The sequence below is a fragment of the Cygnus olor genome, chromosome 10 (genome assembly GCF_009769625.2).
Source record: "Cygnus olor isolate bCygOlo1 chromosome 10, bCygOlo1.pri.v2, whole genome shotgun sequence".
NCBI lineage: Eukaryota > Metazoa > Chordata > Aves > Anseriformes > Anatidae > Cygnus > Cygnus olor.
In genome coordinates, this window is record NC_049178.1 from 11,612,190 (window position 1) to 11,626,307 (window position 14,118).

Here is a 14,118-nt window from a genome sequence, read left to right on the forward strand (position 1 = left end):
TATCTACATAAATATATGATATATGTATATATGTGTGTATGTTTATATATAATATATATGTGCATACATATGTACAAATCTAGTCTTTCCTTTCACGTTAGAGTCCCACAGGTTGTCTCCTTGGTCTGTGAGAGACTGGAAATGCCTCTCTAAGCATAACTGAACTCTCCTGCTCAGCTTGACTGAAGAGAGAGCGTGGTGAGTAAAAAGCTAACATCCTCTTCCTCTTGCTTGCAAAAACAATCACCTCTGATCTTAATGCTGGAATCAGTTATTCCACTGTTAATGAAATTTTGTTTACCAGTAATGAATAAAACAATGACCAACAAGTAAAATAGAAGCTAACAGGTTATTTAGATTTACTATGCTTTGGTTTTCTCTTCTGCAAAAGTTAGGCAAGTAACAGTGCCAGAACTCAAAAGGGCATTAGAGGGATAAATAAATAATTGACATTGAGCTGCTGAGACATTTCACGTATTTGGGCAACGTGTGAAGGCAAGAGATTTGTGTCTAAGCAGAGAGATGTTCTGGTTGAGCAACGTGGTCCTACAGCATCAGAAGTCAGCAGGCCTGGGACCCTTTCGATCAATGGGGAAAGCAATTTCTGGGAATTTAATGCTTCATCCCCAAAGCCTTTCTGTATGAGCCAGTCTGTGCTTGCAAGAATATTGCTTTTGAATCATTGCTGCATTGCTTGCAGAGAAAATACACCACTGCTCTCCTACTTAAAAAACTCAAATGCTTTATATTTTAAATTCAAACACTAATTGAAATACAGATTCCTTAACTGGCTTTAGATATAGCTTCAGAAAGAAAAAACAGTCCTTTAAATAACAAAATGTTCATGCTGAAAAACAGTTTGCTTTACTCCCACACCCACTTTGAATCGAGGCTACTGTGCTAGAAGGATAAGACCCAATAGTGCCTCTAAAGCCACAGTCGGTGTTTGAAAGGCAGCTCTGTGCTCCTCTTTGAGCGCTATTGATACTTTCAGCTGTGGCATGAAAGACCTGGAACTCTGATCTCAGGTTTTGGCAAGTCAAGTCATTCAATTCAATTTCAGAACCGTGCAGCTGTGAAGCTTTACAATTTTTGATGTTTAAAAAGGTAGGGATTATTTCTGTTCTCTGTGATTTGCGAGCAACCGCTGTTTCTGTTAGCAAACCCAGGAAGAAAGCTGTCTGTCTGATGTGCATGGACTGTTACTGATACCTGCACAAACACCTGAGCGGCTATTACACATCTGGCTGGGATCTGTGAGATCAAAGCACTCTCTGGCACTCTGCTGCCCTTCGAACACCTTTTAATTGGCCATGAGCCCATGTATTAGGGCCTGGGACTGAGCTTTGCCTCCTTGGGTCACTGGGTGAATCCAGCTTAGGTCTGTAGGAAACTGGTTGGTGTTCTCAGCCGCCTTTCTAGTGGGGGGAGGGTGGCATCGCTATTCCCACTGCTCTGGTTCTCATACCTGCAGAGGGTTGGTGTATAGACACTGAATTTGCAGCTGTTGATCTTTCTCAGAGGGGGTTTCCACAAGCTTGGCTGAAGCCCATTAGCATGGGCTGTTTCGTGGGGATACTCCAGGTGCCCTCTCCAGAGGGACAATCTGGCTGGCCTTCTTCATCTTGCAAGTCATGGGTCAAACTGTTCATTTCCAGCACTGCGAAAATATTTCATAAGCTCATGTCTGGGCACTCCTTCACATGGGATTTTCATATACATTCTTTTATTTCTGTTAGAAATTGGAGGCCATTTGGTTTAGCTCTGGCAAAACAAGTGGAGGATGTCAGGGCTGGGATGTGAACACAGGCTCTGTTCTGCAATCAGACCACGTTCTTCTGGACACTGTCCCCGCTAAACAATGCAGCATCATGAGCATGTCCATGTCAGGGTGCTGCCGAACCGCTGGTCAGCTTTGTTTGTGGCCCTGGTTGTTTCCATTTCCTAGTAGAGGAAAAGCATCTGGCATTGTAGAAAGGGGCAGACCAAGGGTTCTGTGTGGGGAAAAATCGTGTACCCGCACGCTAACCATGGGACCGCCTGCTGCTAACCAGCCCACGGTGTTGTGCATTGTTACTGAGCAGCCATCTGAGTCATGACAAGGACGCTGTTCTGAGGGCACTGTATGGCGTAGAGAGCTGCTTGGGTGCTGCACAGACAGATCTGAGACCCAGGTGCCTCCCGTGGTGACCTCAGCCTGGACAGATGCAGGATGGATGCGTGGCAGGGACTTAGGGGTGGTCAGGGCAACCTGGGCTAAGGGTGGGTGTCAGGACACTGACAGCACTCCGAGCATGATGTGTGTGTGTAGGGAGATGAGACATGGGCAGGTGTGCCCTGTGGAAGGCAGAAACCAAAGTCATGCTGTAGGATGTCACTTTTGAGTAGAGCGCTCCGCTAAGGCTCCATTTGCGCTGTGCTGCTCACCTGCTGTTTGCAGCCAAGTCTAAAGGCAGCAAGGATATCAGTGCCTTGCGAGATTAAATTCTTTGATTCCAATCTCTCTAGCTAGAAAGTATGTTGTTTCATCTAATGCTTGTCTCTGTCTGTTTTAGGCTGTGGCGCCTGCTGTGAAAAGGTATGCATAATGAAATGATTAAATCATGCGTTTTCAAATAATCAAAGTCATGCTGTTTCAGCTATGCTGAAATCCTGTTCCTCTTATGAGACATCCAGCCAGATTCAGAATTTCTTTTGGATTTTGTATTTCTTAGTAGGACTCTGAAGAAAAAAAAAAAAAAAAAAAAGAGAATCTGGCTAAGGCCAGTTCTGCTCTCCTCTATGCCCAGGGCCAGATCTGATCACATTCACATTCTTCTTGTGTCGCCACAGACAGAAAATAACTTTGCAATCTGATTTTATGCTCTAAAGAAAATCATTCACACTGTGACAGCACTTCAAAATATTTCAATCCTTATTCTGTATATGCTGCTGGCTAAGACTGCAGTGCAGAAAAAATGCTTCACTGAATCTGTAGTTATGGGAAGGGGTAAAGCTTCCAAATCACTCCTTTCCATCTTGATTTTGTAACTAATCCCTTGTCCCTTCTGCATCTCAGTTTGAGATGTCTCCCCTGTAACTCTGCACTACTTCACGCCTTGGCATTCCTGATGCACTTAGTTGCTCAACACTGCTTAAGAACTGCACAATAAGGTCAGGTGGTGCTACTTGGGCTGCTACACAGAGAATCACCTCCCAACTGTGGGAAGTTTCCCCAAGGAAATGTGCCCTGGCACAGACGTGCTGAGGGGAAGCAGCTCGTTTCCTGCTCCCCAGAGAGGGATGGAGTTCCCTTCTTCCTAGGGGTGGCTGGAGCAAGGAGCCTGAATGCTGCTGAAGTGCAACCAGATGATAGACTTAAAAGGATGGCCAGGAGGGGATGTGTGATAGGAGCATGTGTGGGTGTGATAAAGTGCAAACAGAAGGAACAAAGAACATCTGAAGTGAAGGAAGTGAATCAGAAAGACCTTTACTGTCAGAGACTCTCACCAATCCACCAAGGTAAGGTCTCTTAAAAGGATGCTCTCAGGGCTGATTGACGTAAAATGAAACATCCTGTTTTGCTGTGGTTTTTGTTTGTTTGGTTTGGTTGTTTTTTAAGGGATGAGCATGTATGTGTATGTTCCCATGTTCTGCTCGCTGGAGTCATTCTCAAACAGGAATGATGTTGTCCAGGTGGGCTTTCTGACCTCCCGAGGTCATGGAAGTGACAGGGAATGGATGGAGGGTAATATGCTCATTTTAATGAAGGGACTGTATTCACAGGGAAGGTGGCACAGCAAATACAAGAGAGCGGCACTGTAAGATATTTTTCTAGGTTGATTCTTGCAGATGCAAAATACAGCCTCGGGGAGGAGAATGGTGAGCATATTCCTCCCTCCTCAGAGTGCCACAGTTAGGAAATTGAGTAACAATTGCAGTCTATCTGAGAAGGCAGAGAAATTTAATTGAATAGCAAAATATCAGATCTGCATTTCAAATGGAGGAATTATCTTTTTTGGGCCAAGCAAAAGTGTTTAATTTTGACAAAAGGAGATAAGAACTCATCTGCTTTACCATAATGGAAACTGTCGCAACCAGGCTCATTTTTATTATGACAGTGTTGCTCCAAGAGGCTTCGGATCCACATGTGCAGTTCTCCATCCTGAAAGCACAGCACCTCAACCCAAATGACACCTGCACTTTCAGAGAGGTGCAATTCTGTACTGCAGTGAAAGGGCTCTGGAGCATATGGCTGCAAAACTGGGATGCCGCCCTTGTCCCTTTGGTTGAATATTGAAGACACTGTGGCAATAGGATAGAAAAAAATACTCCTGCAGAAAGCATTGATCACAGGCATTGAATATGGTAAACCTGGGTAGCTCTAAGCAGGCAGCAGATGGAGATGGAAGAAAAGGAAATAATCTGGTTCTGCATTAAGACAGAGTCAGTTTAGACAACTGCTTTCATTTGCAGTGCAGAACAAACCGAGCATGCAAAAAGCAAAGAGCAATTTCTTCTCTCCACATGAACAAAGCTGGATGGTTATGCTGGTCGCCTTCAGCTTTAAAATGCTGCTGCAGAAGGCAGCCGGATGGTGTTCTCTTTTGCTCTGCTGAGTGGGGCTATGTGGGACGGGGTGTGATGCTGCTGTGGAAAAACCCACCTGGACAGAGGAGCTGGACAGCTGGTCTCAGATCTCTCCTGTTGAGCACAAAATTTTCCCAACTAGCTTTGCCTTGCAGCTCACAGAGATGAGATATCCCCTACTCTTTCCTCATCTGACATGAAGCTTGTAGGGACAGACATCCATGATTCACCCACTGGTTTGATCCTGCACTTGGAGCTGCACTGGTGAGGGGGATTTCACCCAGCCGGGGATCCAGAGAGGCTCTGTTGGAAAGCAGGTTCCCAGCTGAAGCCTCTGTGTAGAAACTGGTTTACAGAGTTAATGTCACCAGTGCCCAGGTCAGATCTCAGCCTTGCAGGTGTCCCCCTCATTCACTTGGCTGCTTTACCTCTTCCTTAAACCCCAAACTTCAACCATCAGCCAAGAGGGAGAGAAGAGCTGTGTGTGGTTTTAGAGTCTTCAGTGCAATCTATTTGAAAAATGTCTATTAATAAAAGGTGTAAGGCCTTTAGCAGTCAAGAGTAAAATGACTTTGTGTAAATAACAAATTATACCAGTCCATATTGATTTTTCCTGTCTGAGCAATTCCCAGATCAAATGTGCTCCTTTTACAAGTCAAAAGGTGATTTTTCTAACTGCAGTCTCTCCAAACTCTGAAGAGCTAAAACCCAAGTTTTTCTTTCTCTCCTTCATCACTACTGTAAATAAAAACCTCAGAGTGAAGACACGCCTTACCATTTTATTGCTGATCCATAAAGCTTACTTTTTAAATAAGAAAAAAGCTTCCCAGATCCATAAACCAGGCACAGCTATCAAGAATAATTGCACAGTAAAGCCATAGCTGTGTGCAGCCTTTATCCTCCTGAGCATCCCGAGTGCACTGCCTGACCTGCAGACGCATCCTCCATCGAGTCTGACCAGCCTTGCTCTGCTTGACTCAGGCAGTGACAGCCTTGTGCATACAACGGTGACAACAAACACAGCACAGCAGAGCAAGAGATGCAAACATCTGAACCATTTAAAAAAAAAAAGGCTTGGTATGAGGTGAGCCTGCAGTTCAGTTGTTACCCACATTCTTTATGCATTGTCGAGCATGGCTTTGATTTGGCCCTTCCTCCTCAAGGCACACCAGGCACATCACAGTGCTGCTGAGAGGTTTGTGGCTGATCCCACTGCCCTGAGATCTGCTGACAAAGCCGACAGCAGCAGCGATGCTCCAGGGCCATGCAGAGTCTGGGAGCAGGCCCCACAGCCCACTCGCAGCATCGTTGCCTTGGGTAGCATTGTGCAGCCAAGATGATGGATTTTTAGGAAATGAATGAATTTAACATTTATTCATGAGTGCAGTCTCTGAGAACTCTTAACATCTCTTTCAGTGACGACAACAAGACTGACATTCCAAAACAGAGGAAAGATATTAAATACCAAAGGAACATCCTATTGAGGGAAAGGAAATCAAGTTGATTTAACTCCAGAAATCAAAATTGAATACTTAGAATATTTCTTTCTGTACTACTGATATCAACTTATTATTATTATTTTTCTGAGCAAAAATGAACCTTCCATTTTCTTTTAAGTTTCTTTGATTTCTTATCATGAAGGCCGAGTGAGTGGCACTGACTTTCCTTCTAGGACTTTTCTGAGGAAACAAACCAGTGAAGAAGTGACAGTGACCAGACCTGGACTAACAAAGCTCTAATAAGGTACAACACATTGCCTGAAGCTATGCCAGAGGCCAGCCCACCAGGACAGACTAATCAGGGCATGGACGATGATACCTCTGTATTTTGGGTTTTGTCTGACCTTAACCTTCTGTATTTTGGGTTTTGTCTCACCTTAACCTCCAGTCCCGCACTGGAACAGCACACACAGCGCTTGGTGGTTCCCAGGCTGCCATCAGCAGCAGTCCTGAGGAGCCTTACTCCAAAACCCTTCACTGGGAAGGAAAATCGTTTAGAGCAATTCCTCTGAAGAAGAAAAGCTTAACAGCATAGTATACTTTTGTGTGTGTGGCACAAATCTTTCTGTCCCCTCAAGGTTCCTAATTTTCCAGATTTCCCAGCTGTTCTGTACCCACATCTCTCCTTTCAGCTCCCTCCTTTGCAGCAGGACCCAAGGGTTTTGCACCCAGTTTTCCCTGATTCTCATCGGTCTGAGAGATGTCCTAGTCATAAGGTTAGAGCTGAATACCAGGCATCTTACACCTGCAGAAAAAAAAGGTTGCTACTTGGTTATTTCCCGTCTTGTTTTGTGCATTGTGCTCTTCGTATTCAAGCAGAGCACCTGATCTTACTCAGACAATTTCTCTCGTTATTTTCTCTTATAGTCTCCCACAGCAACATCCCCAAAGTTATCTAATAAACAGGGATGTTATGACATCCTTGCACAATAACTCTAAATACCATCACAGGAAACATCGCCTAATAAACGATACAATTACTGCAAAGATGAAAACCAGCGCTCCTGAGCGCACACAGTGAGTTGTTCTTTGTCTTGTCGAACAAATTATTTTCATTTTTTTTTTTCCTTGAGTGCTTTGTTTTGTCTTGCTTTGCTTTTCAAGCTGCCTCTTATTTTTCCTCATTGCTTGCGATCGCATGCAAGAAATGTATATCTCCGGGCACAGAAATACAAAGCACAGTCATTTGGAGCTGCCACTGGAATGCAGGTCCACCCAGTTCATTTTTTTCCTATCATACTGGGTGGAGTGGCTCCACAGATACTCCTATACACACCCTTTCTTTTTTTGGTACTGTTAATTATTTTAAGCTTCTCTTCAGGTTGGTGGCAAAGCTTATTACCATGGAAAATGGGCAGTTCCTCTCCTTCTGTGGCGACTAGTAAGTTATGAAAAGCTTTTGAGCTCAATTTATTCTGACTTCCACCACGTCTTGCTGATTTATCTATTATGCTCTAAAAAAAAGGCCAATTAAACCCAGCGGTTAAACCAGACAGACAGAAGGGCATGCATTTTGCTATCAAAAGGTGTTTCTGAAACAAAAATAAAGACAGTCTTGAAGCCAATAAATGGTGTCTCTCGCTTCGACCTGCAGGCAGCACTGCCCGATGGGTGCTGGCTCTGCTGTGGCAGGAGCATCTCGTTACCTCCCTGCTTAGCTTTGTTACCACCTTCAGCCCCAGCAGTGTGCTACAAAGGAGCCCAAATGCTGTATTTTAATAATCTGTCTTATTCACAAGAGCAGAGCCAGCAGCAGCCAAAGGGAGAGCAGTTGTTGGCCAACCAAAACACAGCTGTTGCAGCTCATTTTGAAGTCCACCAGCCTTTTCTGCTGGCCCTTTTCAGAGATTAAGCTTAATCTCCTCTATGTGAGGCTTATGTTGCCTTATTCGAGAACGGTTTCACTGACGGCCTTTGAGTTTTTTCCTCTACCTCATCCTTTGTGGTTATGGCAGGGAAACGGCTTTCATAGAAATGTACCCAGGCAAAAAGCAAAGCTGTGCAAAACCTGTGTGGTTCTGCCACGCAGCCACCAGCCAGGCCAAGGTGCACAAGAGCCCACAGGCTTCCTGAGAACACAGGGGCTGATATTTTGGCATTCTGTCAAAATCAGGTAAAAGCGACTATTTTGTATGATTTGAACAACTGGGCACATATGCTAAACAAAGGCTGTGTTTTAAGTTGAATTGTATTCCTTTTTTTTTTTTAGCTTTATCTCAAATCCAGATGTGAGTTAAGCGTGGGAGAAGGGGCAGTTGTCTGCTCTAAGTTGTCTGCTCTACACAGATCAAAATTTCAGCAAAATGTGCTGCGAGCTGCAGCACAGTGAAGCAGCCGAGTTCGACCAGCCTCCCTGCCTGCCTCTGTCTGTGCTGTGCGACAGCCAAAGCAGAGTTATAAGTAACTCCTCTCCTCTGCCAAGAAACTCCCTGCGTTGGTTTATCCAGAAGGGCTTCTGCACCAAAGATAGCCTCTGGTGTGGGGGTTATGTTCCAGGTCTGCTTTTAGGGGAGAGCTGTTCCAAGAGAAGTTGAAAGTTTGTCTTCGGGTCTGTGATTATTGTAAAAGCCTGGACCGGAGCTTTTTTGGCTGCTTGCGTGTCACAGCACTTTTCTAACGATCACTGGTTGCTGCCTCGGTTGAATAGGTTTCCTAGGTTAACCAGGAAAAAGAAAAAAAAAAAAACAAAAAACTCCACCCTTTTTCATTTTATAATTATCTGCTATTTCTCCAGAGCTGTTCTTTTATCCGTATATTTTGCTCTTGCCTGGATGTGCCCAGTGCCTTGCAATTAAAAGGAAGCAGCTCTATACTGTTACCAACCTAAGATCACATGCTGCAAATCCTTGCTCATTAGAGCAGTCCCACCAGAGCGAATGAAGCTGTTTCACATCAGGTCTGCTTGCTTTGCGAAGTTTAGGAGGTTCTGACCTTAAGTTGCGTGTTTTAAAATGTCAGCAAAATGTTCTCTGACTCACCATTAATAGTATAATTGCTAATGTGATGAATATCCAAAAAAAAAAAAAAAAATCCAAATGTGTTTATATAACTATCAGAAAACTTGCATTCCCAAAGGGAAGGGGCAGTTGTACTTTCAACATCACTTGTTTTGGCCCGGAGGTGTCCCATGTGCCAAAAAGTAATAATGCAAGGGACAGGGTTAACGTAAGACTGAATTTAGTGAAAATTCCTTACCTGTGCTACTTGGCAATGCAATGAGGTATTCAAAGAAGGGAAGAGTTTTAAAATAAGTTTGTTTTGCGCTTTGTTTTTTCTGTAGTTCTTGGCTTTTCTGGTTTCACTTCTGGTTTGTGTTCGATCAGTCAGTGCTTCTATGCTCTATGTGCTCCGAATTTAAAAGACATCTGCTTCACTTCAGCTGTATCCCCCACTGTCAGATTCTGCTTCCTCCCGTTATAAGAATGCTAAAACATTGCTGGCACGAATATGCAAGGAAAGTAAATGCAAAGCCAGAGCCACAGATAATTGCTGATCCTTTTAAAGTGCCCAAACCTCTCATGAGATCTTTGATGCAGAGACTGTTCAGTGAGACAGACTAAGGTTTGACCACTCTTTTTGCAAGCACAAGAGCAAGCATCTGCAATTACTTTATGAAAACAACCGCTGGTGAGAGTTATAAATCAATACATGCAATGTGCTTGGGATATTTTATTTTAATTAAACCATGCTTCATATAGCATTCAGAGCTTCTCAGCTGCCTTGTTAGATCCCTAGCATCAGGGCAAGAGGGCAAAGAGTGAGCTGCCGCCTCTGCAGTTGGCATCAGGCAGCCAGATGCACCAAGCGCCCCTGCAAATTTTGCTGCTTTTAATTTTTGGTGTTTCCTATTGATGGATGATGTTGCAAGTAATTTACTAGAAGTCACAACTCACTTGGTAGCCAAGTGGTTGCAAGTAGAAATTACAAGAGAACTGTATTTAAATATATTAATAAAAAAAAAAATGTGTAAAGCTTTCCAAGCTGGCCAGGCAGGAGTGTTAGTTAGCAGGTGGTTTGTACCAGGCAGATGTGCCCCGTCCACATGTGGGCACCCTTCCCTGCAGGTTGGGGAGGGGATTTTACTCGGACCCGTGCAGCCCTGCAGCATCTGGCCTGTAGCTGGCTTGCATCTGGCCAGCTGAAAATTCAGCCGGAGGAGTTGACATCCATCTGCACCCATGGCCCGACATGGCTCAGGGTGCAGTTTGAGGTTAAAGCTAAAACAATCCTTTTTTTTCTAGGAACGATGCCTTGGGCAAGGCCTGTCTGATCTGGGAGATTTGATGTTCTCAAGAAAAAAAAAAAAAAAAGAAAAAAAAACTTCTCTACTTCAAAGCCATGTCTTTCCCCTACTTATAGGGGTTGTAACAAACAGATCTTGTGATCTTACATGGTCAATCACAGCTCTAGGCTTGTCGTAGCCCACTCTGTCAGTGACCTCCTTGTCACAAGTCCAGAGAAGGGGGAAAAGAGCCAAAAAGGAAAATGCCAGTGTGATGTGTAGGGTCAGCTTGAATAGCAGTTATACTTGGGAAAGCTGTGACCCATTGGTAAGTGTTGCTCGAGCCGGAGCAGAGGATCTGCACACCGAATCACAGAATTATCAGTCATCCATTTCCCTGTAACCGCAGCAGGGAGGAGACAATGAAACAGCCAAAGCACACGCTTCCTAAGATTTAAAAGAGCATTTTGAAATAAATGCCTGGAATATTTAGGCTATGCAAATGTTCAGCCAGGTCACAAGCCAACTGCAGGCGCCGCACGTGAGCAAAGCCCATCCGCACGACGACGTGGCGGGCCGTCAGCGGGTTTTTCATCAGCAGAGCCATGACCTCCAGGGAGCCGTCCTATGCTGATTTACTGCTGTGATTTCAGCCAGGCATCTCTTGGTGGGGTGGGACTGACCGCCTAGCACGTGTTTTGAGGGGTGTTAGAGGAATTCGTTTGAGCCCTGGCGTTTACAAGAGCGCTGCCCAGCACTGCGGGGGTGTGAACCCTCTCCCTCCCGCGGGGTGGGTGCTTTGCTGTTTGTGCCTGTTTGGATGGGGTTTTATAATCTCTTTCAGGCTCGGTTTGTAAGTCTTCTGGGTAATGAGTTCGATGCTTTTTGTAGTTCTAGGGCTCGGTAATTGCTTGGCTCCTTTCCAGTTGATGCTCCCCGCGCACAAAGAGGGAAGTGTGCTCCTCGTTATTAGGGCTTTGATGTATGTGCCTTCCTCTAAACGACATGAGGAGAGGGTTTGTCTGCGCTGCCTTTTGCTGGGGTGGGGCTACGATGCCCACGAGGGCCAAGGGTGGAATTGGACAAACAGAAGGACACATGCAGGGGATAGTTTTGGGAGCACATGCCCCTTGGTGGCTCTGAGCAGACTGGGCAGCTCGGCATGCCGTCAGTGCCTCCAGATGCATGCAGGCGCTCGGAGGGATGCGAGAGCACGCTCTGCTCTTGGCTGCTCTTTAAAGAGCAGCAACAGCTCTCTGCAGATAGAGGCTGTTTTGTACTAGAAACAGCATTGTTCCGTGTCAGTCAGCAGCACCGTGAACACGTTTGGGCGTGAGCGCCCTGATAGAACAGCTTGAGCCAGAGCAGCCTCCTGCTGCAGTGGGCATCCTTGGGAAAAGTACGGGTTTGGGGTTAAAGCATTCCCAGCATGGGGAGAAAGCTTGGTATGCTCCCCAGAAAGAACATCAGATTTTCTAGAAATTCAGCCAATTCGTCTGCAACATTTAATTTCTACTCTAGAATGCCTGTGTGCTACAATGGAGAATGAAACCTCTGGGGGAGGTGGTTTGGTTCAAACTGTGTGTGTGCCAGGGAGAAACTGCTAAAATGATAAAAACCTGGGCTCCATACGTATACTCATGTTTTGTTGTATGGAAAATATAATATTTATTGGGCAAGTTGAAGCAAAATAACAGCTTTCCCCTTTACTCTGGAAGTTAATCTCAAGTGAACTTACACTGAGATGTGTAAGTCCAGGAACTTGAAGTGAATGGAAAAATTAAATTAGTTCTTAAAGGTATCTTAGAGGAGGTAACTTGGCAGGAGTCTAGCTGATTTAACATTAACACCCAGAAAGCATAAGGGACTGTAAGTTAACTGTCATTGGCTTCCATCTCCTTTCACCCTATGGAAGATTTTCCTCCCATTCTTCTGTTTTCTGACCCTTTTGAATGCAAACAAAATTAACTCAGCTTTTCAATTCAGTGAAACCTTTTAATCCTGTCTGTGTATGAAACACTTCACACCACACTGTGGCACTTCATAGTAGATTAAATTAACTCTTCTGTATACTCCTGAACAGTAAGAGACCCTCAACATATAAAATAAATCTGTGCATAAAAAGAGTTTAGTAGAAGGCTGAATGTTTTCCAGTCCCTCAGAGCCATGCAGATCCGTGTTTCCATCACATGCCCGTGTACCTGTATAGGTTCAGCCAGATGCCTGACTTCTGTGGATGTCACAGAGTCCTGCAGCTTTTTCTCTCCTTTTCCTTTAGAGCAAAATCTGCTGTCTTCTGAAAACCTCCTGGAGACTGCAACTGCTGCCTGCTGGCTGCTTCCAGGCAGTCACACATCTTCCCTTCCATGCCTTGTGTTGTGGGAGGACTGCTTACCCCTCTCCAGGCTCTGTTGCAGGTCAGTCAAACAGTCAGAAAAACCCTCCGGGTCCACGGTACTCACATGGGACGGGTGTTCAGTACAAGTTAAGACCAGGCTGTTCCTGATTCTGATGGCAGTGTGTGAGCCCACAGCACAGAAATTTCCCCATGGGTTTCACCTTGGAGGGATCCTCTGTCACTGCACTGGGTGCTTTGGGGAGAAGCCTTCTAAACCCATTTGTCTTCCTGCAACATGGGACCACCGGTGCCCTCACAGGGTGCAGGCTGTGCAGGTGTCCACAGAAGCCAACACCACAGCTCCCAAAAGTTTGTCATCAGAGACTGACCTTCAGCACTGAAGCACCTCTAACCTTCTCAGGAGGTAGGAGGAGGTTGGTTTGGTAAGTAAGCCTTGATGTCCTACAAAGAAATTATCTAGATGGGAATTAGTAGGAGCACAGATGTATGTTTTTAGAGTAAGCTGCTAGGAAACAGGTTACCTCGATCCTCTATTTTGCTCTGCCACTGACGCATTTTGCAATCATGTGCAAGTCACTTCACCTCGATGCAAGGATCATGCCTCCAGGAGAACAGCCTCTCATGCCTCTCTAGTAATGGTTCTGTTTACTTTCTGCTTTGTCCCTGCTCAGTTGTTGTGGGGTCAGGGCTTCTGTGTTTGGAAGAGAATAGTGTGGATTAGAAGGCCATGTTGCAACAGACAAATGAGCAACAGAGGACTTAAAATGGGAGCAAATGTGTAATTGGTTAAAGGGGTAGTTAAGTGGGAAGGAACCTGCCGCTACTGGTAGGGCACAGAGCTCCATGTTCTCACCTCATCAGCATTTGGAAACATTTATGGGGCTCCTACAAGGCTTTCAAGATTCATTGTACACTTGGCTGTGTTCTTTTTGCCATAAAGAGCTGTGAATGTGTTGTGCTCCCCATGGCATTAACTTGTCTGGCAGCACAGTCCCTCTGAATCAAGGCATTTTACAGTCAAATCACTAAAACCCTTTTGGAGCTTGCCAGGAAGAATCAAGTACCCCCTATCCAGAGCAGAAGTGTGGGGAGAAAGCTGCTGACTTCTGTGGGCCACTGGACTTTCCTCCTGCCTGTGGGAAGCCCTGCTGAACGTGTGAGCAGAGCTCTGAATTCACATCTGCTTCCCTATTGGTTTTACAAAGGACTTGTGCAGCATGGTAACTGGGAACAGAGCTTGTCAGTGAATGTGGCCTTTGGGTTCTGCTGCTGTTTTGCTGAGGAATTTGGGGAGGACACATACTGTTGCACTTTTCCTTGATGTCAGTGAATACAAGTCTCATCCCAAAGGGCATGGCCCTGCAAGAGCATTCATCTCAGTGGGTCCTGAGGGTTCTTTGTGTTTGAAATTGCTTTGGCAATTCACCTGTCATGGTTAGGTAATAGCTATAATAGTCCTCTAGAACCTG

At 45.1% G+C, this 14,118-nt stretch overlaps 1 protein-coding gene and 1 long non-coding RNA gene across 2 annotated transcripts in view; both read left to right on the forward strand.

Annotated features, from left to right (window-relative positions):
• LOC121075662 overlaps positions 1 to 10,006 on the forward strand; it is a 39,819-nt gene extending 29,813 nt beyond the window's left edge. The window contains exons 9-13 of the long non-coding RNA XR_005823088.1: positions 102 to 198; positions 2,556 to 2,578; positions 6,242 to 6,312; positions 6,936 to 7,085; positions 8,278 to 10,006. This is a non-coding gene — a long non-coding RNA (uncharacterized LOC121075662). The remainder of the gene's footprint in view (positions 1 to 101; positions 199 to 2,555; positions 2,579 to 6,241; positions 6,313 to 6,935; positions 7,086 to 8,277) is intronic.
• A 127-nt stretch (positions 10,007 to 10,133) lies between these two features.
• The window catches only part of CHST13 (carbohydrate sulfotransferase 13), a 39,202-nt gene continuing 35,217 nt past the window's right edge, over positions 10,134 to 14,118 (forward strand). The window contains exon 1 of the mRNA XM_040569167.1: positions 10,134 to 12,707. Within this exon, the coding sequence (XP_040425101.1) occupies positions 12,457 to 12,707 (251 nt within the window). The 5' untranslated portion in view covers positions 10,134 to 12,456. The remainder of the gene's footprint in view (positions 12,708 to 14,118) is intronic.